Source organism: Sturnira hondurensis, unplaced genomic scaffold (assembly GCF_014824575.4).
Source record: "Sturnira hondurensis isolate 20B ecotype Veracruz unplaced genomic scaffold, ASM1482457v3 Scaffold0010128, whole genome shotgun sequence".
In the NCBI taxonomy this organism is placed as follows: domain Eukaryota; kingdom Metazoa; phylum Chordata; class Mammalia; order Chiroptera; family Phyllostomidae; genus Sturnira; species Sturnira hondurensis.
In genome coordinates, this window is record NW_028082759.1 from 16,434,288 (window position 1) to 16,461,734 (window position 27,447).

Below are 27,447 nucleotides of genomic sequence, written 5' to 3' on the forward strand. Positions count from 1 at the left end.
TTTTGTAACAGTTTTCTATGTTGACTTTTCTTTTCAGCATGTGTACACACACACACTTATTATTTATTTACTGATACTATTGTACTTTTTTCCACCTAGGGTCCTCTTTCAAGTCAAGCAGCAGCAAAGGAGAGAAAACATTAGAATTCGTTCCAATAAATCTACATCTGCAGAGAATGCATGTGCACAGCCCTCAGTTGAAAGGTAATATATAGTATTTTTTCAAAATGGGCAAATTATGTTACTGTGTTTCTTTAAAATCTCGACTATTGGCAGAATTTGCAATTTAAGCATTTATGCAAAGATGAAGATAAGACCATTGAAGCTGATAACAGCTCTGAATACTACAGAAGGGGCCATTATATTTTTGTTGTTGTGTTTCCGAGCAATACGTTGCTTGTGCACCATCTGAATTGAGTTACAGGTGAATATGCAAAGTGAATATTAGCTTCCTTAAGTAGTATCTGTGATAGCTAATAGCTAGCAATTGGGCTGTTGCCTGAATTAGAAAAAAGGAAAAAGGGAAAACAAGACTTGTTCACAGTGTTCCCGTCTTGAGAAACCAAAGTCCAAGCCCGGACTCACTCGCGGTGTCTTGGTCTCAGTGGGCCTCTCGCGGGAATCAGTGCCTCCCCCTTGAGAAGGCGGTTTGCCAGATAGAAGGTCATCGAGTATCCTGATGTACTGGGCTGCAAGAAACATTTCCCAAGGAAAAATGTGCAGGTTTTCATATATATATATATACCTGAATAGTGTTCAGAGTGAACAATAAGGCATTGCGTTTATTGCCATTCTGCATGATTCCTTACCATTTCTCAATAATATGTATTTTATAATATTCTTCTCACCTCACATTTTCTTTAACTTACTGCTATATCGGTTTTATGTATATTTAGGGTGACGATCTGCCCCTATTTAGCCAAGTCCCATATTATGCCTGCTGTTTCAGCATCCTTGTTAGTAATGCCCTCTTCCTCCCTCCCTCCCGGAAGTCTCTCTGTTTGGATGATGAATGCTAGTACCCATCTCCCTAGGGAGCCAAGTTACTTCAGGTCATCAAATCATCCATAATAAGTGTGTCAATGCATGTAAACAGACACACACAGATCCATCTGAAGCTGCATCCTAGCGCCCTATTTTGCAGCCATTCTCACAATACATTGGTTAGAAGTTTTAAAACATTGAAATGAAATCTCTACTCTGCTTTAGAATCACCTGAAGTCTTATAATGAGAAAAACTAAACATTTTTCTAAGCTCAGGAATACTGATTCTGTATGTACAACCAGCTACTATGCCAGTTGAAGTATAGTTATAAGCACCATTCTGATGTATGATTTTATTACCTTTGGTAACACTTACTAACCATCTGAAATTTTAACTTAGATCCTTCTAACCAGGAATTATGTGAAATGAAAGAACTGAAATAAAAATTAGATGGATTTGCCCAAAGAATTTATAGGAACTTTCGATTACTGAGTATCTGTCAGTAGTTTGAACATAACATGCAATGGTTTTTTAAAAAAATCATCAAAACCAGAGTATCAACAAGTAATAAAGAAGCTAACGGACTTACAAGCTATCTGACCACCAACATAATTTTTTTCTAATGGCCAGTAGGAAGGGAATTGTATGATACTGTAAAATACTTATGTATTTTGGAGTGAAATGGAATAGAATTGCAGCGTCACCAGTTTTCATATAGGACCTTAAGCCTGTTAGCTGATCTTTCTAATCTGTGTTGTCCTCTTCGTGGTTCGGTGACCTGGGGCACGTGAAACACCTAGAATGGACGGTCAGAGGGTCTGTGATTCGTGTGGCTGCTGCTCCCACAGGAAAAAAACCAGATCTATCGGTTTTACCATGGCTGTTAAAGTAATCAGTTAAGAGGCAATGAAATCTAAGGAAGTAGCCAGATTCAAAGGAAAGATGATTTAGAGAGGCAGAGGCCTTTCGGAAGAATTGTCACATGCAAGTCCCTAATGACTGATAGAAAGAAGAAATGGGAGGAAAGGATGGCCTAGGGTGACCGCCATGGATGGATGATGAAATATCGTCACACCAAATGGTTTGTCGGGGCTGAATCTATGGGAACTCATTCTCAAATACGCAATCAAGTATTTTGTGGTGATCCTTAAAACACTTCCACCAAAAAATTATTTTATCTAAGTGGCCTTTTCCATCATATTTATTTCTTGAAAATGACAGAAACTTTTACATGATGCTCTTTCCCCCACAAGAGACTATCTGGAAAATAGACCAGCGTGAGCCAGGATGAATACAGTGCCTTTAGTTTCTGTTTTTCCAACAGGGAAGGAAACTGGAAACTAAAAGAAAGAAATTGAGAAAGGCAAATGGAATTTGTTCTGGTTAGTCTGGTCTGGAATGTGTGCCAGCTTGCTAGGGCCGCCATAACACAACCTCACCAGCTGGGTGGCTTAAACAACAGAAATGGGTCATCTCACATCCTTGAATTCAGAAGTCAGAGATCAAGGCATCAGCAGAGCCAAGCTTTCTCTGGAACCTGTGGGCCAATCTTTTTTGCCTCATCCTAGCTCCTTTTTTTTTCTTGCTTTCTTTCTTGTTTTTTTTTTTCCTGGTAATCTTTTGTTTTCTTTGATTTTTTGATGCATCACACTGATCCTCTGTCTCCACATGGTGCTTCCCTGTGTGTCTTCACATCATCTGTGTGTGTCTGTCCCTGTGTCCAAATTTCCCCTGAGAGGGCACATTGGATTAGGACTCACCCTAACAGCTACATTTTAACTTCATTTCATCTGTGAAGACCCTATTTCCAAATAAGGTCAGGTTCTAAGATATCTTTCTTTGAGGATGCAATTTAACCCGTAACAGGACATATGAAGGACTTTTTAATTTGTTATTAAAAAATCAAGCAGTAGGGAAGAAAGCAAGAACTAAGGCACAGCTCACAAACTAGAGGATTTTTGATGTAGTAGTTTTCAGAAAGACTGACTCCTCTCTTTGAAGACCTAAAGAGAAAACATAGGAAAAGATGAGATACCTTAACAGCCAAGAATTAATGTGAAGGTGTTAAATTCTATTGTATAATATAATTAGAATATATTATATATATATATATAGTATGTATGTAATATGTATAACATTAAATAATGTATATGTCTTAATTTTTTTATAGTTTTATAGTAAGTTTAGAAGTTATTTGAAGTTGGAATTTATAGACCAAATTATCACTATATGTTAGAATAGAAATTGAAAATGACTGAATTTCTAGGGCCTTACCACTTACTTCTTTGTCTTACACCAACTGAGTAAACCCCTTGAGCTTTGCTTTACTTATTTTCAAAATGAAACATTTTAAGTTGTAGATGGTGGTCAATCAGGTTTTCTGCTTATATAATATACATTTAGCAGCTTTTGAATTGCAGTTAAATTTATTTGAGGTCCACAGTTACTGATTTAAATGTTTAGCTGAATTACAGACAACATTTTATAAGGTAATGACGCAAGTAAGATTGGCCAAGCCCGGGTATTTCATTGGTGAGTCATTTTGATATAGCCTATATTTATTTTCATTCTTACCATTAGTAAACTCCATCTATTCACCTTTGATTAATATGCCTGCTCTATTTGGAGAGGCAGCTTCAGAAACAGTAGCAGGCAGATTTACCAAATACGAGACTAATGTCTAGCTCTTAATACAAGTAACTGAGCAGAACTAATGTTGCCATGTCTCATACTGACAAATGAAATAGCCTCCATTTAACTTTGGGTGCCCCCAGACCCATTAAGTTAATTTTTCATCCTTATTCATTACTTAAACTAAATGCAACAAATAGAATACCTACTATAATAGAGATCTTACACAGCAATGACAACAATAACAAAAACAAAACCCTGAAATTAAAAACAAAATTTCTTTCTCCCATATACCTCAGTAAATTTTATTTCCTTGGAAAAGCAGGTGTGAATAGTATAAAATATGGACTCTTGTGATACTATTATATGCTTAAGTTATATTATGTATTAAAGATAAATAATAGCATATTATAGTACATAGCAAAGAAATAAAAAAGAAAGAAAAGAAGAAAAACAAAGAACCTACTACATGACATCCTAAAGCTGGAGTTGGAACTGGGCACGACATCACCAGAATGGCCAGTGTGACTGTGGGAGAAGCAGCGGCCCCTCTGGCCCTTGGACTTCGAATCCCTGCACTGACACGGGCAGGGTGGGGGTGGGGAGGAAGGACAGGAGCCGTTTGGAGCTCCCTGGCTTCTGCATTTCGAGGTTTGGGTGTATCACCTCATCCGTGAAGCATAATTACCTGTCAATGTGTTTCGTGAGGATGCCACATTTCTTGGACTATTTTGAAACAGATTTCCCTTAAAAATCCCCGCGGTCTTGTGATTCATGTCAAAGTCATTTTGCAAGCCATTCTGGAGTCAGGGATTATTCTTAAATTGTTCTTTGAAATGAGAGCAGGATGTCTACATTTTTTTATTAGCACTATTTTTATAGTTGTAGGAATTTTAAAGAGATATTCTGGAAAAAATAGACTTATTATCTCATTTCTATTATTAAATGGCTTTTACAAGGCTATGAGGCAGTCCTATTACTAAATTTCAAATCAACACAGTATCTTTAGCTTGATGAGATTCAACTTGAATTTTACTTCCCTATTATAATGCACACTATGCCATTTTCACAAAGCCAAGGACAATTTTTGAGGTATAAAATATCAAAGAAAGAAGATACACAGATTGTATTTTATATGAGAGGAAAAAAGGACCTTTAACATTTTTTGCTTAAATTTCCTATAAAATAACATGCCCACCTAGATTTTTAAAACTGTTTCTTGGTACCCCAAATCAGAAAGCTTTTATTATTAGTTAAGGACTATTCATCTGACAAAGATGTCTAATTTAAAGAGCAGGATAAAATGGAGAAATTTTGTAAATGAGACAAATATTACTAATCAGATTACCATAGAATTTTGTTTCTTATGGATTATTTTTTATATATTTGCTCTCTGCTAAAGGAAACAATCAACGGATGTTAATTCTAACTAAATTTAAAGGAGCATGTCTGCTCCAACCAAGAACAAACGTAGTACTTCGTCTATCATTCTTCATTAACTAAGAAACCTGGAAATAAACCCCATGGTGCATAGAGATCTAGCTACTGTTTTTGTAATAATTAATAGCAAGTGAAATTCAGTGGTGAAGGGGCCAAATAGATAGCTGGTTCAGTACAGTGATATTGATAACTGGTACTTAGCAAATAACAATTGCGAAATATTAAGATTTACTGGAGTCTTGCATTGAGTTGTAGGAGTACCTTATATATTTTGGAAAAGAACCGTTTATCAGAGGTATGGTTTGCAATATTTTCTCCTATTTTGTATGCTGCTTTTTTATAGTATTCTTTTCTTAGCAGAAGCTTTTTAGTTTGATGTTGTCCCAGTTACCTTTTTTTCAGTTACTTGTGCTTTTAGTGTGATATGTATGAAATCATTGTTAAGACCAATATTCTGAAATGTTTTCCCTTTATTTTTTTGTAGGAGTTTTACTGTTTTAGGTCTTTGGTTGAAGGCTCTAATTTTTTTTAGTTGATTTTTGTGCATGAAGGGTCTAATTTGAATTGTTTGCATGTAGGTAATCATAAGCTCTCCTTGTTCTTTTATTGAATATATTTCATGAAAGGATATAATGTTGTCTTATTCCCATAGAGATATGTATATTCCAGATTCCAGTATTTCCTTTTCTAGATAGTGAACTTAAACTTTTTATTCTTCAGTGAAGAATAGTAATTCCCTATATAATCTAAAGACAAATTAGACAAACTGAATTCAGCCTCGACTATTTATTTGTTTGTTTGTTCACAATTACTGAGCACCTACAGTGTACGTGACGTTGAGACATTTGCATGTCCTTCTAATCTTTGGCGTATATGAGGGGGACGGAAGCCTGGGTTTCGGGCGGGGTGACTGAATGCCGGCCCCGTGGGAGAAGCCGTCACACTGTGGAGGCAGGGAAGCCGAGACGGAAGAGGCAGTAGTGACCTGACGTGAAGTGAGGAAGGTTAGAATTAAAGTAGAGAAAGTTTACAGTGGTAAGAGAGAACACAGTCTGGGGAGCAGAGTTGTTGGAACATATCAGATGAAATGTTAAGGGAAAGAAAGTAATTTAAAACGATCTTGAGGTCTTGAGAATTTTGCTCTGGAAGGCTGCAGGGAATGGGCGTCTGTGCTGGTCCCAGGAAACCAGGGAGGGAGGGAGGGCGGATTGGAGGAGTTAGAACAAGTTAAACCTAATAACTGGCTGACGTCCAGAGGTGTGCATAAAGCAGTTAGCCATTGGATTATCTAAGAGTGAAGAGGTCACAACTAGCCAGAAATGGAGCTTGTATAGGCATTAGTACAAATGTGGTGTTAAAATCTCAAAAGGAATGAGTTCATAAATAGAAAATAGGATGGAAATAAGTCAAAGTCAAAACTTTGGATCGGAAAGAGCTTGTTCATAACGTTGGAAGTGTTTTAGTGTAGGTGGATTCAAGAAGCACACACTCCTTCATTTAGATTTAGATTTAAAAATAAATAAACAGCTCTTTACTGTGAGTGGAGTGTGTTTGAACAGCTTGCTTCTCATCCTTTACCTGTCACTTCAGAGTTTCTTGGCTCCTTCCAAGATCACTGGGATCCCGTGATTAGTGAGGTGGATGAAGAAATAGCAGGCTGCTGTACCTAGTAAGCAGTTTTGGAAATTGCAGAAACTCACAGATTCACCACGAGGCTCATAAGACTTACGTTCAGGGCACTTCATGTGCCTGGGCCTCGTACGATACCTCCCAATGGGCCCTAGCAGCATGTGTGTGGTCACATGTGTTTGAAAGTTTTGCAAAAGTAAGAAATGTGAACCTCCATCAGTTAAGGATGCTCTCTCTTTCCACTCACACTCATTCCTCCCTTCTTGCTGGGTGGGGTGGAAACTCTTTTGGGTCCAGTGAGTCTACGGTTTGTTTCTTTTAATCATTGAGTTAGGCATGCCTTTTGTTTGGGCTTCATGGGACTCGGGTACACAGCTTTTAGTTAGTTCTGTGTGCAGTTGGCATTGCTGGTCGCCCAGGTTTTAGCGGGAGTGCAGCTTGGCTCTCTGCAGCGCCTGATGGCTTTCCCTTCTGCATTCAGTTTCAATGAACGTGGGAACTGATTGTGTTCGGAAGAGTGATCTCAGCCTTACTTTCTTTTTCAGACTGAAAAGGTATGGAAACATAAGCACGAGTTCAGATATCACCTTTCTTTGCTTCATTGGTGGGATTACTTCATACAGAAACAATAATCACAAGTAATACTGAATGCATATCACTTTTAACTACTTTCAACTCCAGTTTCTAGCTGAGGCAGCTGCGACCTGGTGAGGTTAAGTGTCCCAGTGCCACAGCACTTCCAGGTGGCAGAGCTGGGATCCAGAGCCAAGGACCAGGTGACAGTCACTTAAACCACTGACTGTCCTTCCTGGAGGCAGAGGTCTGAAGACCTTGAGTACAGGGTCTCAGGGACTTTAGACAAAGCAGGTAACTTCTCAATGCCCTCGGGTTTCTGAGCAGATACACGAAGGTGGACAAAGATTCAGAGTTGCTAACTTTGGGGTGGTCTCATGACCACCTGAGAAAGCGTGACCCCTTTCCAGGAAGTAAAACAGGGGCACTCATAAAATTTGTATATATTCATGGACATCTGAAACCCATTGCTCAGGCCTAGGTTAAAATTCTCTGGACAAAAGAAACCTTCAAATTTCTCAGAAGTCTAATATTCTGTTATTTTGAGATAATGTGGCTTCTACTTCATTAGTGATGTTTTTAAAAGGCAAAAGATCACCACTCCAGTAATCTATTAAGTGGCTGTTCAGTATTTGCCTTCTTGTCAGATTGATTTGGGTTGTACTCTGTTTTTTGTGACCTTGCATTTTGAAGATACATTTTAGTAAGAAAAATATCACAGGTGCGTTTGCTCGAACCACTATGGAAAAGTCACAGTGTTTACATGAAGCTAATAAAATGATTTACATTTTCCCTGTAAATGAGATCTGAAAAACAGCCAATGTATCAAGACCAAAATCAACTTGAGAAGGATCTACTATGAAATTAGGTTCCTCAATAAAATGTAGTTTAACAATGGGCATTCACTCAGTCTTCCTTCTTATGGGAATGCTTTTTATTAGAATGTAAAAATGATGGTGTGTTTTGAAGCCCCAGACTTAATATGTGTGAAACTTGGTGGCTTTCAAGATCAAAGGATTGAGGTTCAATTTTAAATGTATGGATATTTTGTTGAAAAAAACAGAGTATCTTGCTGGAAAATAGATCAAGAGACATTTTGTGTATTCTTTCTGTGTCATCTAAGGAACTTGCAAAAGCATGCATTAATATTGAGTAAGATTTAGTAGACACAGGCAGGAACCCCTCTATACAGATTTTTACAAAATTCTGTCCTTGAACCAAAATGCTTCTTTTCTCTGTAGATTTCGGTTGTAAGATTCATTATTGTTGAATTTCAATATGATTGCAAGTTAAATGATGCAAAACTCAATAAAGTAAAATACACAAAAGGACAATTAGCATGTTATCTCAGTAAGTACACAGAAGAATGAGAGAACATACTGTTCTACACAGTAGCATATAATTAAGATGTAGTCATAAATCAAGGAAATATTATAACTTGTTTAGGTGCACAGGTGGCTTTTAGAAAGATGGATTAGCTCCTCTTGCCCCCTTGAGATGCGAGTTCAGAGTTATTTCTGCAAAATTAAACAGAATAACACCTCAAACTTCTGACAGTGCGTATGCTCCTGTGCAAACAGTGTGCGGGAGAGAAATGTTGGCAAAGTGTCCATCTCCTTGTCCATTCCTGTTCCAGATGCTCTCTACGATGTGATCACCGTGGGAGCCCCAGCTGCTCATTTTCAGGGATTTAAGAATGGCGGTCTTCGGAAGCTGCTCCACAGATTTGAAACAGAAAGGAGAAAGTAAGTGACGACGAGATGCACGAATGATGTCATCTTCCCTTTGGGAGAGTTTATACACTTTCTTCTACGTTTAGAATAAAGAAGCGTGGTCTGTCACAATAAATAGTTCTTGTATCTCAACCTATTTAGTAACTTAAAGTTGCTGGATTCCCCAAACAAAAACACTGGAGCAGAAGTTAAATTAGAATAAATGCTTGAATATGTGGCTTATTGAGTAGTGCCCTGTGGGCAGGAAATGTTTGTGTAAACAAAGCTGCTAAAAGTAGATTGTTTTCTAGGGTCAACTGTTGCTCATTCAGTGGAATGATGTTCAGGTAGAGATGTAGCTGGAAGCGTAGTCTAGTGTAACTGCAGAGCCAGACACCGAAGGCAGATCGTGAGTCCCGATTGCTGACTCTCACCCTGTGGGTATTTCCGATGTGGTCTGGGGCAAGGCACATAGTTGTGCCATTTGAAAAAAGAGACATCCGTACAGAACATTGTTAGTTGACTAATGAGATTAAAAGAGAAAAATATTCAATTCCTTAGGGAAAAGGTATGGTAAAAAACCCAAAGTATTACTACTGTTGTTTATAATGTACTTTGTTATTTTTTTTTCCTCTGGCTACTCTGAAACGCTGCATCAGTGGTTTATGAAGTTTACCTTATGACATCCTCTGGCTCTGACTGCACTTATGTAAACCCTGAAGAGTGTTACCCTGATGTGAACAGTAACTTCTTTTCAAGTAGTCACTCTTCTTAGAATAAGACTCTGAGTTCTGAAAGGTAGGGGAAATGGTATCTGTCATCATAGTTGATTCAATGGTAGTGTTTAAAAAATTTACCCGAGTAGCAAAACCAGAACCTTCTTTTTTCCCCAGTTTCATCACATTTACCACACAATACATTTATTATTAGGTGTACAATGTTCCGATTCCTCTGGGTTTGGCTTTTTGGTTTTGGTGAGGAGGGTGCATACTTCAGTGGAATTGTGCTCTAGGTGTGAATGAGAGCAACCATCACAAAGAACTGTCCCATGGCCACAGAGAAACTCATCCCTTCTGCTGTGGAAACCAGTTCTGCCACTTTATCGTTCTAACAGGGAGAGGAAGGCAGAATTCCAGCCAGGGGCTCCGGGGGCAGAAGCCCCATGAATGAAGCAGGAGCTGGAAGTCAGTTCAGTTACAGACCCCATGGGGGAAAGGGTGCCATCTCTTTAGTCAAATAGGAATGGGGCGGAATGTAGGTTCCTGCCTATGGTTTCTACTGGGAATGGTGTTTCTCACTGACCCCCTGCTGTGCCAGCCTTCAAGAGGAGGGGGAGAGACCCCTCAGAATAGACACGTATGAGTAAAATTCCCTCTGTGTCGGGCCCCCCTTTTACTTGTCCTTTGTTTTTTCTTGGGTTCTATTTCTAGGTGGCGTTGGGCTGCCCTGGGGACTTCTCTAACACCCTTGGGATATGTGGTAGACAGAAAAATAAATAAATAAGCCTACAGACTCACTCCCCTGTCATTCCCCAGCTCCTGAGACTCTCAGCCAACCCGCCTCCTTTGCTCTCGGAGCCTTCTGATAAGTGACTTCGACGTTTTGACTAGAGTAATTTTTGTGATTAGCAGGAGAAGTAAAATACATTGTATTTTACTCTATCTTGTATTCACTCTATCATTGTATTCACTCTATCTTGTCTTAAACTGGACATCTCTACCTTGAGAATAATTTATTTGTTTCTCTCACTCCCATTTTAAAGTGTAAAACCTAATTAGGGGGCTGAAAACTACCCACAGGTCTACTTGAACATATAGCGTCGGTATGGGAGCCGTGGGACCTTCCATATTATTTCATGAAGTATCACCGTACGCTTCTGGCACAGACAAATGCTGAGTTGTGTGGTTCAACTCTGAATAACATATTTTGTTTTAAATATCTTCACGAATATCTGAATTCTTCAGTATTCTTCACTTCTCACTGGAATGTTCACATACATATAAACACACACAGCTGTTGCACTGAATTTAAAATAAGAGAGAGAAACGTGTCCACTCCTTGTAAACATTGACTTGCTTTAGGTTGTTTCTGTGTTGTTTATCCTCTTGCTTTATTAATACATACAATGGAATTTTTTTAAAAGTTGAACGGATACCTTGGTGTAGATCTTAAAAGTGCTCTCCCCAGCACTGTGGGGGCGGGGGGGACAAACACAGCTTCCGAGGCAGGTGAGCGTGGGAACAGCCCGCCGTCCCAGTGAGAGCTGACTTGGGAAAGGCATTAGGCCTAAAGTGACATCACACAGTGCAAGCTGTTTTTCTGCAGGTTTTCTCAGCGGCAGATATTGCATTTGCTAGTCAAGAGCAATCGTAGAGAGGAAGTAAATGTGACTGTATGAAATGAGTGAGTTCAACTTACACATGTAGATGTGGCTGTGCAGAAAATTACATTAAGTGAAGAAAATTTTCTTTGCCTCTTTTTTTCTTTTGCTATCCTCCCTGAAAAGTCTTTCAGTACAGTTTTTTAGGGGAAACTACCAAAGCCATTTTACTTCTCCACCTTCATTTATCCTTTCTCTGCTAAGGCAATGAAATGCTGTCACCTGAGTACAGTCATTGATGTGCCAATTCCTCAGCGATCTATTGTTTGATGAGCATATTGACCACATCATGAAAAGGATTTTAGCATGAAAAAGGCCTCATCTGCTTGTGGGACTCCCATAATGTAATTCCTATTTCATAAAGACTTATTATAAAAGCTACAAGGTAGTTCATTAGGCAGATTGACTTTTTTAAGGCACAGGTATCTGGGTACATCACTCTCCTGCTCAGAAACCTTCATGGAGGCCGGTCTCAGCCACTGGGCCTTCGAAGCTGCTGTGGATTCACCCCACCAGCTTCCTGCCTCCATCACCCTTCTCCCTGCAGACGCTTCCGAAAGGCTCTAAAACTGTTTCCTTAGTGGACTTCCCACCTTCCCACCTCTTCCCTCACTCTGTTCCCTTTTACTAGAAATTGTTCTGTTCTCATCTCCACTCTGCTTACATTTATTTCTGTCAAACTTATATACGCTGTCCCATTCAAAATTCTACACGATTGATTCTGATGTCTTACCCCCTCCATTATGCCCTCCTGAGTTCTCAAGGTGATTTGACTATGTGCCCTAATATTTAATTTGGATTTAGCAGGTCACATTTACGGTGTGTTAGATTTGTCTTTCCTCGATAATTTCATAACACTTTGTCATATTTTGGAGTAAAAGGTGATGCTCTCTTGAATTGTGGGTCTTCCGGGGTGCCCCACAGGGTGCTTAGCGTACATTCGTTCCATAGATAAAGTTGAACAGGCATTGGAATTCACCTGTGAATCAGGCGTAGTCTCTGATTTAAAGTGCTGAAAATTCCAGTGAGAAATAAGGTTTCACAAATAACCATAATACAACAGACCAATAGAGACAGTGAGGATTTTTCAACCTTGGCCGCACAATGGAATCACCTTGGGGGTTTGAAAACATTTCACATACACCATGATATCCCCTGGGTCAGATTAGGTGCAAGTCCTGGGAATGGAGCCCAGGCATCAGCATGTTGTAAAAGCTTCCCAGTGCATCTAATTGCGTAGCTAGGGCTACGAGAGATGTAAGTGGTTCGTTCCGGGAGAGGACAGATGAAGGGTGTGGAGAATAGAGAGAATAGTGACACAGATGAGGTGAGCTTGAGAAATGTACCAAACTGCGGTTGGCATGTATCAGACGCAAAGAAAATCTACATAAGGGAATATTTGTTGAAATGCAGAAAAGTATTACAATCCACTCAACACAAATTTTTGTTGAATGAATCCTGAACTCATTCAACAGTTGCAAAATGGAATGAAAAAGGGGAGGAAAGCTATAAGAATTTTGATCTGTGTACATTTGGACCCAGTAATATCCAAACAAATAAAAGCAAGCACATTATAGACGGTTTCATGCTATAAACATGAGATTTTTCTAAGAGAACAAGACTGTAAGCACACACATATTTTTTAAAGACCAGGATGTTTGTAACCTATGATTCTCTATTTCACATCAAACATCTACGCATCCTGGAGGCAGTGATTCACCACTTGTTTTCCTGCTTTGATCATTTCTGATTTCAGCAGGAACTTCAGATTCAGCCAGAATTTTCACTCAGTAGGACCATGACCTGAAGGCATAATTCTTTCATGAAGATGAAAAGACACCTCATGAAAACCAAGAGCCTTTGTAGAGAAAAACACGGCCAATGAGGGATGTTGTTAACTCCTTTTTGAGAATATTCATTCCCTGTGATCTGGCTGTTCATCTGGAATGGACTCAGAGGGAAGTCCCTGCAAAGGATCCTAACGGCACGCAGGCCATGTGCCTACCCTGAGTGTGTACCTTGCTTGTCCACCTCCCCCCACCTCTGTTCCAGACCATCCTAAGCAACCTTTACCGCCCCACAACTTCAAATGGAAGAAAGAAAGTAATCATCTGGAAAAGTCATAAGGAAAATGAACTAAAATTTTACTAATAGGAATATTGTAGGCTGTCCTTGAACCTACAACAACTTGAGTCTATACTAGAATTTGGGGGAATTTTCGGAAGGGAAGTGAAACAGATTCAGAGAGTTCAACAAAGCGGACTTACCTTTTATGAGATCAATGGCTACTTCACCACATGGCAAAAACTCTGAGGAACAGTTTCCTTACTACTGTAAGGAGAACTAAAGTAGGTATTTCCTCTTTCTCTGTTATAAATAGGAGACTTCTTAGAAAAAAGGGAAAACCTTGCACTCAGGTTGCTCTCTGTAGCCTAAGGTGTAGCCAGCGTCCAATAAACCAGAAATGAGAGAACTGGATGCGCTACCTTTGAAATATATTCTTCCGATAGAATCACTGGCCACTGCTTAGTTTGGGGGAAATAAAACAAATGAACCCTTTTGTTAGTGGCTGTAGAGCCGAGGCCCCTATGTGGAGCTGCAGAAGAATTTTTCCAATGCTCCTTCCTCTAGCCTCTCCAGTAACATGCGAGCAAACGAGGCAGCTGTTGCCAAAGTATTTGCTTGAAGGCTCTTCTAGGCTGATCTCTTGTCAGAAATCTGGCAGAGTTGTCTAGTCTGACATCATGTCAAACGTCTTCGAAGTAGAAATATTTCTGTCATTCAATAATGTATTTTTTAAAGATTTTATTTATTTATATTTAGAGAGGAAGGGAAGGAGAGAAACATCAATGTATGGTTGCCCCTCGTGCGTCCCCTGCTGGGAACTGGCCTGCAACCCAGGCATGTGCCCTGACTGGGAATTGAACCGCGATCGTGTGGTTCGCAGGCCCCAGCTCAATCCACTGAGCTACACCAGCCAGGGCTCAGTAATGTACTTTTAATAACAACTTTCTATTGATAATTTTCCAATTTTGTAAATATGTTTATTGGAAAATGTGAAAAGGCCAAAAGAAAGAGATTAAAACCACCCATATTCTTCTTTCTCAGCAATGCATTTACTGGCAACATATGGCTGCCTTCTTTTCTCATTTGTTTTTCCCATTTATAATCTATGTTTTTATTTTTTTGTTATAAATTTAAAAATTCCAAATGGTTTAAAATGACTAATTCTTCAAAGTATACAGAGATGAGAGAAAATAGGTTTGCAGTTGTGTGGAAAATAACACAACAATTAATGCATAATAATGTAAGAATAAATTTCGTGTTTTGTGTACTCACAACTGTGAACCTACTTTTGCTCCACCTTGTATAAATTGAATGCTCTCCATTTAAAAATAAGTGTTTGCAGTTCTTTGGAAGTCATTCCCAATACACCAAAACTTGTGTACAAAAATATCAGTCTTGTAGGTTATAGCTAAAATTCATGTCCTATTCATTTTCAAATGCATTTTCTTTTCTTTAAAAAAAAACTTCATATAACAAAAAAAGGTATGACGCAGACCCAACGGAAATAAGAATAAGCATGAATAAAATCCCAGCATTCCTTTCATTTTCCTTTTGAACTGTATCCAGTAGCTGACAATAGGTCATTTTCAAGGAGATGGAAATTTAAATCTTTGTGTGGAGTACAACTTGATTCCTTGGGGGTATATTCTTTTCTTTCTTTGAGTCAGTCCCTCCTCAGCCACTCTTAGCTCTCAATTCAGTTCATATTTGAGCAAATAGGCAGCTAGGTCTGCCTATCCTGTGTGCCAGGCTGGTATTCTCCATGTGCACTTCCCTGCAGGCAGCTCCCTGAACACATCAGATCTTCAAGAATTAGTGGGTTTTATCTCATACATCTATAACCTGGAGTATGGGGATAATAGAGTTTTTCAATGAAATAGCCGTGTTCAGACTCGGGCCTACTGTGCCAGCTATATGATGAGGCTCTCGAAGTATTGACCTCAATGTGCTCCAGAGGAATGGAAGGATTTTTGCTGAGTTGCATACGATCCTAAATGAGTTTGTAATGCAGCTTGCTCCTTCCTTCTCATTTTAACTATACGAGTAAAATGTGCTTGTAGCACACAAATTCAAAGAATAAAAAAGCATGTGATGCAAAAAGCCTACCTTTTCATGCTCTCTTCCCAGAATAAAGCAATTGGAGCAGCTTAATGTATTTCTCTATGCATTTTTTTCTAGGCATCCAACTGTTTGAGCTTTCAGCGTTTAGAAGTCAAGTTCACATATTCAGGTCATGGGAATGTAATGTTCTTGACTTTTCTGTAACTCAGTTTAATTTTCCTGGCCCCTGATCTGGGGCAGGGCAGAAACTTTTGTCACAGATAATTAGTGGACTCCACTTTCTCTGTGAACTAAGTCCTGGCTTGAGCACTTACAGACTTTGTGACCTTAGTCAAATTACCTCCACTTTCTGTACTTTTGTTTCCTCATTCACAGCATGAAAAAAAATTTCTTCACTTACAGGATTGTTCTGGAAATTTGATGACTTCACATTCAGCAAAAAATGTATAATGCCACCTAGCACATAATGAGGGCTTAATAATTTTAGCTATTCTATATGCAAAAGACAAACAAGTATATTTTCACTTAAAAATGTCTTAAGAATGTCTCATTTCAATGAGACATTCTTAACTAAATGTATTGCTTTCTAAAAGCTAAGTAGGTTTGTATTGATTGAATGTAGAATAATTATCTAACCAATACAAACAATGTTGCTGATCATTTCCACCATTTCTAATTTTTGTTATGACCACTGTGTTTGTATGGTACACTCTTATTCTCAAATTTTCTCTCAAAATTTATGAGGGTTTCTTTTATATAAATTCTTAAAAGTAGAATTGCTTGGCTGAGGTTGTTGAATTTTAGAGGTGCTGCCATATTATCCTCCCCCCAAACTTTGTGTCTATGTGCATAAGATCACACTTGCCAGGTCTTCTGAGCACAGTTCTTTAGATGGCGTTTCTGCATTGAGCCCAGGTGTGGCTCATGCGGCCCAGACATCTATTGATAGCCGTCTAGCAGACAACCTCTCATTAATGGTGTCATTCAAGCTCTTCCAAGTCAACAGAGGGAGTCATCACTCACCCTTACCCTCAGGCTTCTCTTGAGGATTCCTTTTATCAATAAAAGTCGCCAGCAGGCACCTAGATGTTCAACATAGACATAGCTAGCAATTCTTGATTACTTTTCTTCCCTTGCTTACATTCCTCCCTCTCCCCAGCTCTTCCCCCAAAATCAGTTCTATCAGTTCTACCTTCCTGTTTCTCAGGAAGCCATTTATTTCAACAATGAATTATGGCTTCAGATAAACCGAACTCATAGAATCGCCCAATGTCTTTTCAATGTCTTTTCAATGTCTACCTGCAAATCTCCTCATCAGGCTGGCTCTCCTCCAGTCCATTTTTCTCACCTTGATTGGAGTAATATTTCTAAAATGCAAATACAATCTAGCGACTTCATGATTTCAAACTTTTTTTTAGCCACCTCGCACCTGGAGTATAAAGTCTAAGGTGCATAATATGTGCACGAGTGCCCTGCCCTGCTTTTTTCTCCAGCTTCCTCTCACATCACCTTCTGTCATGAACCTAACAGAACTTCCTCAGTTTCGGTTCTGCCTACAAGCCGTTTTTGGCTCCTTGGCTAGACCACGTCTGCTTTCTAACTGTCTGCCTTCCCCTTTAGATTGTGTGTGCCCTGAGGGGAGGGGCATCTGTCTGGTGGACCCCAGTACCCCCCAGAACTGCTCTGATAAGTGTTTGTTAAGTAAATACAATGGAATGAATGAGAGAAGTGAAAAAGAGTGCCTGTCCATGGGCTATCTCCTCTCTGCCTGAAGGGATCGGTGTGACTGGGCTTGTACCAAGCACAGGGAATGACTGTGGAATTAGAAAACGGTAACATGGACGCATCTGGGGGAAGTGTCTTGTAGGGTTTAAAAACAGCCATTTGTCAAGTACCAACATATTAGTGTTCACTTGAACCTCAGGAGGAAGGGAAAGTATATTTTTATGTGTTCTGAAAGGAGAAAGGTGGTGATTTTTATAAAAATAGCCAATCTAAATATGAATAGGTACAATGGTTTGAGGAATTATTTTCTGTAAATCAGGAGTTGCATTTCTCCTTCATCTTAAACTAGAAAAGAGTTTAAACCATCACACAGTCATGTCACCTCAACTGGCAGGGCCTTAATCCAACAAAGAAGGCTGTGCTCAGTTTAAACACTGAGTGACTGCCAGACTGTGTTACAGCTCTTAGCTTAGATATTTTAATATCCATCATTCCAAAGGCAGCAAATGACAAGAAAAAAGTTATCTACAAATAAATGTTCAGAAAAAATGTAAAATACTGTGTTTTTTTAGTATAGATGCTAACTGTGGAGTATCTCATTCTTTGCAAGATTATAGTAAAGGTACTACCTTTAAAAAATGTACCTACAGGATCTATGTCCTGGAAAAATTGTACAGTTATCTCAGGTAACATGAGAAAAAATGACTGTGTTGCAAAATCTTTGTTAGAAGGGAACGTGCCTGAACAATTGCCGAGTCCTCTTCCCTGTCAGGTGGCTCATGTTAGCAAGTAGTGGTGGCAATGAACCTGTGGAGAAGAGAGAAGGCTTGGCCTGCAGTGGTGTCAGCATAGATGGATGGAAAGAGATCGGCTACAAGACACCCTAGGAAGACAGCAGCTCAGAGAGCAATGGGCAGAAAGCAGAAGAGAAAGAGAGAGAGGGTCTGAGGCTGGGAAGGAAAGAGGGGCCAGACCTGAGGAAACTTGTTTGCTATACCAAGTCCTGGTAGCTCATCCTTTAGGTGATGGGGACTCATTGACAGGTTTTTTGTCTGAGGATTAATATGATCTGATTTTCATTTTTTTAAAAAGATTTTATTTGCTATTTTTAGACAGAAGGAAAGGGAGGGCGAAAGAGTGGGAGATAAACATCGATGGGCTGCCTCTTGCATGCCCCTAACCAGGGGCCTGGCCCACAGCCCAGGCATGTGCCCTGACCTGGAATTGAACCAGCGACCTTTTCGCTTCCAGAACAACAGCTAACCCACTGAGCTGCACTGTCAGGACAGAGCTGCATTTTGAGTGACAGTGTGTAGAGAACCTAAGAAGGGTAAACAGTTAGGCTGTCATAACAGTGATGGTGAGAGGAAATGGTGCCTACAGAGTTAAAGATTTTTAGGAAACTTTATAGGAATTAAATCCTGCTGAACCAGGACTTGAGGGAGATTGGGCAGGGCTGAAGGAGTCTCAGGTTTCTGTTTTCTATAACTGACTAAATGTCAAGGCCACTGGGAAAAGGAGTATAGGTCATAAATCATTTGTTTTCATTGCTTAGTCAGTACAGCCAGTTGTCTGTGTCAATATGATAAGACGTTTTGGGAAACAAGAAAATCATTTTGATGAGTCTGTGGTATTCTTCTCAATAAAGAATGTTCTAAATGTTGGAAATAATGTGAAATCTCTATCGATAAGAATACTGAGGTCCAGAAATGCAATCGCCCATACAGATAATGACAGAACCAGAGATGGAAAATTATACTTCTCTTCCCCTCTCAAGTTCTTCCATACTAACTCACCCCACCACGAAGAGTAGGAATTCAACCCAGAACCCGTGTTCTTCATAAATGGACCATGTTAGTTCTTTGGAATAATGTTAGTTACAGATGACCTTCCCAGGAATTGATTTTGTCACCTGCCAGATAGAAATTTTCAAAAGTCGCCCCACTCAATTGCTCTGGAGCTTTTAAAAGAATATAATTTAAAAGTAAATCACTTTATGTATCCTATTAAGAAAAACACGAATTGATATGATGATTTTTACCCAGGTCTGTTACTAGTTTAATCTGCCTGAAATTGCTGTGTCCGGTAGTCAGTAAAAATATTTCTAGGACTTTAGCCTTATTTATAGCCCTCCCAAAAACAACTCAGGGAAACCAATTGTTTAGGGATATACCAAAAATAAAATAATAAAAGAAAAACAGTAAAATTTTCAAAGATGTATATTGGTTCTATTCATAATAGTAAACTATTAGAAACAACTTCAATGAATAGATAAGCCAAATATTCTACATCACTGAAGTAGAACGCTCTGTAGTCATTTTATTTGCATATGGGTTATGAACTATATAGGGATATACACAAAAATGTGCCTGAAAGAATACATGAAATTAAATGTACACAGAGGTTGATTAACCTAAACATATTGGTCAATGTTTCTGAAAGGAAAATATGCTTGCTAGTATGGAAACTAGATACTGTTGTATTTAGATTGTCATGCTATGTAATCTGCTCCTACTTTGGGGACTGTTTCTTTGCTCATTCTCTTCTAGAACTCCATTCAGCCTCTCTGGCATGAAAGGAACCCATTTACCATGAATGATATTTATGCAAAATAAAACCTCCCTAGAGAATCGTCCCAGAGAATCTAAAGATACAAAGTGAGCCTAGAAGAAGGGAGACTGTTAGATACCGTGCTAAGAGACTTCTGGACAGGTTCCCCTACTCTTCACTGTGAAAGATTATAGCATAAAAATGGGAGTAAGTCAGTCATTCTTCTCCAGAAAACTTCCTTGCAGTTAGTCTGATTTTATTTCTATTTGCACACACACACACATGTGCAAAGGATTCTGTGTGTCGTATCATTGGAACTGTTTACTATAATGTAGAATCATTTTCCACTAGAGCATTTCAAGTGTAAAGGAGAAATTAAATGTCAAGAAGGTGAAAAAAGAAAGAAAAATACATTTCCAAAAGAAAAAATGGTAGTATGTTTATTTTTGAGTGGGACACATAGATATGCACGGAGTTCTAGTTCTTTTAGGATGGTTTTGGTTTTTTATCTCCTTTTTACCTAGTTGTACACTGGGAGCAATAGCTCTGTAAAACCTTTTTGCCATTTTGAGCCAATATGGGAAAGTAGGTTACATTAAACAATTTTCCAACTACAAACGCCTAGAAAATGTGAACACGTGCAATGTGACATCCTTTTACACTGCTTTTGTTTTATTTTATTTTTTTGCATTTTTTTCATTGTTGTTCAGATACAGCGGTCTCCATTTTCCTGTTAGTACTTTTAAACCTCTGTCTGAGCTGGGAGCGTAAGGAGCTGTCGTGCTGAGTGGTTAGTACGCAAGCCCCGCGTCTACAGCTGCCCTGAAGGATAAATATGCACACAAGAGTGTAGAGCCTTAGGTTGGCAAGGTCCTGGGGGATCGTGATGAGGCAAAACAGGTCTCTCCCTTTCTCCTCCTCTGCCAGCATCCCCGTCTGTGGCCTGTAGAGGAACAGGAGGAGGAACATGAGGAGCATGCTCACCCCCTGCTTACCTCTCTGGCCACCGCTGGTCTTTCCCTTCCCTCAGTGCATGGGCAACGCAGCCTCTAGGAGCAATTTACTTGTGAGGTGATCTTCAAATTCTTACTTTAGTTAAAGCTGTGTTTAATATAGAGCTCTGTTTGAATAAGATGAGCGCTTTTAAAATTATATAGTATTTTACTATTCATTGGCTGTTTCTACCATTATGTTACTAAAGAAAAGATGTTTCCTGTGTAAGTGTTCATATTATAACGTTTCCAAATTTAAAATGGGTCACTGCCATGTTCATGATATTGTAAAACATAATGAAGGGTTCAGGCGTGTAATAATAAAGACCCGGTTTTGAACTCTGGTTTTACCAACTATGCCATCCAGGCCAGGTTGCTCAATGCACCAGACTCCAGTGTCCATATCTTATCATGGAATAATGTTTGTTCTTCAGAGATTAATCCCTGAAAATAATTTAGCATAATGCTAGGTCTGTGATACAGACCTAATATGTATTAGCTATTAAAATCTGAGAAAGGAGAGATAAAGATTGATTTGCATTGTTAGTCTTAATTCTACAGTATAAATGACTGACTTTATTAAAGACCCTTCAAAAAACATTATTAGATTTAACAGAGGAAAAAATAAAATGGCTCCCTCATTATACCTTCTGTTTTTTTTTATATTCCCATCCCAGAATCATAATTACCAGCACTGTAGTATCATAGGCTGGTAACATTCGCTTTTATTTTTCACCAGCCTTATTGAGGTATAATTGACAAATAAAAATGTTATATATTCAAGTTCTATAACTTGATATTTTATACATATACACATTGTGAAATAAAAATGTTATATATTCAAGTTCTATAACTTGATATTTTATACATATACACATTGTGTATGTTGATTATTAACATAATCAAGTTAATCAGCCTTTCTTTGTTGTGGCGGTGAAAACACTGAAGATGTACCCTCTTAGCCAATTTCATGCACACAATGCATGAAATAGCCACCACGTCGCACATTAGTTCCCCCAAACTGACACATCTTACATAATTTAAACTTTGTCCCCCTTAACCAACATCTCTCTGTTTTTCTCTCTTCACCCTCTGGCAGCCGCCGACCCGTTCTGTGCTTTTGTAGTGTGGTAATTTGTATGCCGTACACTTGACCTCCTTCAAGTGTACAATTCAATGATTTTTCGTAAATTGATAGAGCTCTGCAGTTCTCATCACAATCCGGTTTTATGACATTTCCATCACCTCGGAAGGGGAACATTTGTTTTGGCAATGTGTCTGGAAATGGTTTCTATTGCTCCCCTTACCTTACTCTATACTTTGATTAGGCACGTGAATGGATATGGTCCAGGATGGAGTTGGGAAATATTTCACACGGGAGCAATCGGAAGACCTGGCTTGGGTATTCCTCCATCACAGTTTCCTACGGGAGTGAGCGTGAAAATAACAGTCCCCAGACCAGGAGAAACGGAACTGACCAGCCCCTTGGAAGTTGGCAAAGGAAATCAGGGCAAGCGAATTTGGGGATAAAGTGAGAATAGGCAATGGGTGGAAGTGAAAACACATGAGGCTGTGTTTATTTAAAGGTCATATAACTGTGCCTGGGAAACTTTTTTAGGGCAAGGACAGGGCTAAAGAAAGGATGTACATAGACAAGAGGTCTTATTGGTCAAGAAACTGCAGATGAGAGTTTGCAGTCGAAAACGAGGGGCAGGAGGAGCCCCTGTGGTCAGAGCCAACAGGCAAATTTCCCTGGAGGGCAAAGTGCACTGAAATGAATTTTAGGTTTTTCCCTCTTGATGGGCACCACTTGTCATAGAGCTAAAAAAATGGCCGAATCAAGCCTTGTTCAAAAATGCTGATTCCAAAGTCAACATGAAACCAATGTTTTTTAAATGAGTAGTTTCAAAGATAGACATCAATTTAAGCTTAGAACATGTAACTCATTTACTTATATGAGTGGAATCCATAGGAGGTGAACAAAATAAATACTTTATTCCTCCAGTGCTTATTTTAAGCAGTAAACAAACAAACAAACAAATAAATAAAATTAGGAAGGCTGCGTGGGGAAAAGCAGAAAGATTTGGGTGTTGTTCTTACAGTTGTTGTTTTTTCTTCCACAAGTTCCTGAAGCACATTGCGAAACCCTTTGAGGCCAGGGACTAATGTAATTTCCACACGAGAAACAACTGCACTATATTTCAGCTTTTCTGCTATGCTGTACAGAGCCTTGTTTATTTCCACGCACTTGTAGTCCCAAACAGTGTCCAAACGGAATGACCCCTGGATCTTCTTCAGGAAGGTGGGCCTGATCCACCAGCCAGCTGCCATGCAAGGACTGGACCTTGTAGGGCATGCCCCTCAACTGGCCTCTGCCAACACAGGGCCAGGTTCCCTGGCACGTCGGGGTCCCTGGCACATCAGAGGGCTTTTCTCTTTAATTGTAGTTCAGGAGAAAGGGCTAGGTTAGACGTGTGACTTTGGGGATCATTAGCGCAACTGAGGGAGATAAACCGCAAGATTAAATGAGACTATTTAGGAAGGACATGGAGATTTAAAAAAGAAGGGAGAAAAACGAAAGAGTTCCAAGGACTGAACCCTGGCGCAAGCCAACCCATCGGGGCTCAAGGAGATGAGCAAAAATTGCCTGCAGTGTGGTGCAGACCCCAGAACACGGTCTTTGTTTTCATTGTGTTTTGGTGGCAGAGTACATGAATACGAATGTTAGTTCACCAAGTGCTTTATTTTTCTTAATATCTCCAAACTATGGCATCCCAGTACCAGCATGCACACACACAGAGGTGAGTAAGGGTGTGTGTATTCTAATTAAGTGATATTAAAGGATATAAATAAATATAAATGAAATTTAAATGTATGTGTTCACGTATATACGCAGCCATTGGTTCACCAGTGGAAAATGATTATGAAACCAATTTCCATTATCTAGGCTTTGCTATATTATTTACGCCCCATAAAATATTTTTTTCTCCAAGTAAATATTTTGTTCTTCTGCTGGTTTTCTTCTGATTGATAGTTAATTCAAGTGTTTGCATTCAGTGTAAATTTCAGACCACTATAACACAGAGCTCAGCTCTATTCTTTTTATCTCGATAATTAAATTAGACTCATAACTTTCCATTTAAAGAGCTATAACTATTAAAATATATGACATGTTTAAGAAGTAAGGCACTGAATAGGTAGATGAAATTTATGTAGACTTAAAGTTATTTTGTGATGGTGATATTTTTTTCCATACCATACTATTTCATCTTGGACACCAAGTTTAGCTTTTATTGTGGAAAATGAATCTTTCAGCCTCACTAGATAAGGCGCGTGTCATTAAAAGACTTAATCAGGAGGGCCGATGGCTGGTACCTAAGTGTGTTCCACCAGACACTGACTCAGGAGCGGGGCCAGGAGTTATGCTGATGGCCCACGATGGCATTGCCAAGGCATCTGCATTTTTAAAGATAAACACTCAGAGCTCACCCTCATCCCCGAGTGAGCACAGCTGAACTAGTATAGAAGCGGAGAACATATGAGAAATAAATCTTGAACACGTGTGTGTTAGGTTCAAATGGAGAGGAGATGCTAAGGGAGCTGGCAGAGTAAGAAATACGTAGAAGATAATAGTGTGAGTAGATAACGCCAGGAATGAAGTAGCAGTGGACAGCCCGGACAGCATGGTATGAGGAGAGAAAGGAGGCGAGTGGCGACTGGACTCCAAGAGGATGCATGGGAATGAGTGTGGGAGGCCAGGGAGGACACGGGAGGACAGATGTGGAAAGAGAAAGGTGGAAGACCACCCATGGCCTTGAGAAGGCTGACTTTCTAGATAAGAGCTGAGCCGCTTGGGAGGCCTTCCATCAGAAGATGACACCAGAGAGCAAATTATACTGACGGAAGGAAGAGCAGATCAGTGAGAAGGGCCCACCTGCCGCAACTACACACTGATCTCCAGGTCAGGTCTGCAGTCAAGACCCCCGCCCTACTGTGGGGGCTGCTGGGCGTTGAACACCAGCCCCACCCTGGGGGCCGTCAGGTAATCATCGTCTTTACAAAGACAGTGTGGGGTTGTTTGGTTTGCTGAAGGCTGAGTGGGTTAAACTTTGTATACAGTCCGAGTACAGATGAACAGGCGGACATCCCAATTCACGATTTCCGTTTAAGGCCTTAAGCACACTCCTGCCTAAGATCCCAAGAGCCAGAAAGAGACCTAGATAATTGCCATGGACACTGTTTTCTTTCTCCTTCTCGCCATTGTTATTTGTCTAGTGCCTTAATTTGCATTAAAATATATATGCCAAATAGTTAAGGCATGTTTTCTGTTTAAGCTTCTGCTTCTGAAATTTAAGTCACTTACAAAATTGAGAGCAAATTCTCTTAAGTGCCGCAGACTGGCAATGTGTTTTCTGTATAAACCTATATACCTCATTGACTTCTTGTCGTGCCTCATGAAGAGTTCAAGCAGCCAAGCACATTTCTTTTAATCATTGTGCAAGAAGAAATTAAATAAATAGCACCATAGGAATATTCATTAAATATTTGCAAAAGAATGTTGTCTCCCTGAAGTAAGTGATACTTTCCCCTGAAAATCATTAGAGTCGAGAGAAAGGGAGAATGCTTCCTAAATGTGCATGTTTCTTATTGGATTCTAATGTTTCAAAATAAGAAATGGAATGATGGGAATTTTAATAACTTATCTGGTAAATGTATGAGAAAATATTCGTTAATGCTCAACATCGTTTCAAGGTCCTGTGAAACGTGCTTTGACAGGTGGATGAAAAGAGAATAAGCGAGCTTTGCACTGACCGTGCAGATGTACCAAAAGTTACTTCTCTCTCTTGGTGGCCGGTGTTTTGCTATTTCATTCCTTTCCCTGCTGGAACGCCTCCTTTATCTTTCCTAATGAAACTGGCCAAAGGTTTCTCCCCCCCACGGAATCCTTACCCCCACACCACGCTCGACCAATTCCTAGATGATGGTTATGAAAGTCAGCGATGCTGTAACTAGCAATCAATTTTAGACTTTTTCATAACTCAAATTAAAAACTGCAAGGAACAAAAAAAGTGATGAGATAATAGCATAATGACATTTTTCTGCTGGAAATGCCCTTTTTCCTGTCCAATAAAATTCTCCATATGCCCACTTGGCATTAATTTTCTTTCCCAGCTATTAATATGTGCTCTCCCGCCCTGAGTATCGGGGGGAGAATGGAGGTAGTAGTAATCGGATGCTTGCTCTCTGTCGAGCACTCTTTTAGGCACTTCACATGAATGATCACCAATCCTACCCACCTCTTATCGTTATAAGTAATTATTTGGATAATTATTCCTACCTCCCTCATGGGGAAATAAAAGACTACTCAAGGTCACCCAGCTAGAAAGTACCAGAGCTCATATTTTTATTCAGATTTCACTGAATGTAAGGCTCAGCCTTTTCCCTCTGTGCTATGTGTCCTGAACAAATTAGTCCTAATACTAATTTGTTTTGATTTTCAGTACTTGACATATGTAATCGTAAAGAACATTCCTAGTGGTTGAGTAAGGACAGGATTTATTTTACCTAACCTTAAAAAATATCTTGGTCATTTTACTTAAAAAAATCCCTTGGGACATCATAAGACTCTCTTAGAATAGTTCTTATGTGTTCATTAAGAACTCAAGATATGTGGACTTACGTGTATCATTTGCCACGTGATTGTAAGGGCTGAACATTCTTTCTGCTCAGCGTGTAACTTGCCTCTGCCTTTGTGTTGCAGTACTGGGTACCAGTTTATTTACTATTCACCGGAAAACACAGCCAAAGCAAAGGAAGTTCTCAGCAACATCAATCAACTTCAGCCTCTGATAGCAACCCATGCAGACCTCTTGCTTGATTCTGCAAGCCAGCGTTCTCCAGACAGCTTGAAGAATTCTTTAAAGATGCTTTCCGAAAAAGTAAGATCCAAACCATCCCTGCAGTGGGGGAAATGAAATGCCCAAATGCCCGTCGCTGTTGCTTTGTGCATACCTGGCCTTTCACGGAACCTGGAAATGTAAAACAGGCTATGTTAAAAAGTGAGCTTCCAAGTATTGCCTTAGGATCAAACTGAGCTGGCCTCATTCTCTTTCCAGTCTTACAGAGCGCTGTTTTTCCCTAGTAGGACACGAATCCTGTTATTGGCGTGTATATATTTTTTCTTTTCCTTGACACCCTGCATTTTCTTTTGTTCATGGTTTTAGAGAATGAATTAAGTTAGTTTTTGAAAATTACTTTATGTTCCTCTGGTGATCACCTCATTTTTATGCATGTGAAACTATACATTTGAATAGGAGTGTCACTTCATTTGAAAGCAGGAGTTGGATGTGGAGTCTTAAGAGCTGCATGGGATAATTTCTCTGCCTGACTCACTTTCAACGTTATCTACCGGGAGAAGATACAAAATACTAGTTACCGTCTGAAATGTAGTGGGACCTAAGCGCCACTTTTCCCAAAGGTGACTTAACACCTTGTATGCAGAGAAGAAAGGTAGTCTGGCATTGGGCAGGCACTCACCATCCACTTCCATAGCTAATCAGGACACCTGGATGGCACAGAGCGAACTGGGGTGAAAGGGCAACATTGCTGCTTGATTTTAAATGCAAGATCAGGTGTCCTGACGTCCAGTTCCAATCCATCCATCCTTAACCTCCGCCATCTGAGGGCACCTCGCAATGGGTC

At 39.6% G+C, this 27,447-nt stretch overlaps 1 protein-coding gene across 3 annotated transcripts in view; it reads left to right on the forward strand.

The window, feature by feature from the left end:
- Positions 1 to 27,447, forward strand: part of INPP4B (inositol polyphosphate-4-phosphatase type II B) — a 241,481-nt gene that overhangs the window by 122,908 nt on the left and 91,126 nt on the right. For all 3 annotated transcript variants that reach the window (XM_037058473.1, XM_037058471.1, XM_037058472.1), the window contains 3 exons: positions 100 to 204; positions 8,895 to 9,003; positions 26,507 to 26,684. In XM_037058473.1, the coding sequence (XP_036914368.1) occupies positions 100 to 204; positions 8,895 to 9,003; positions 26,507 to 26,684 (392 nt within the window). The remainder of the gene's footprint in view (positions 1 to 99; positions 205 to 8,894; positions 9,004 to 26,506; positions 26,685 to 27,447) is intronic.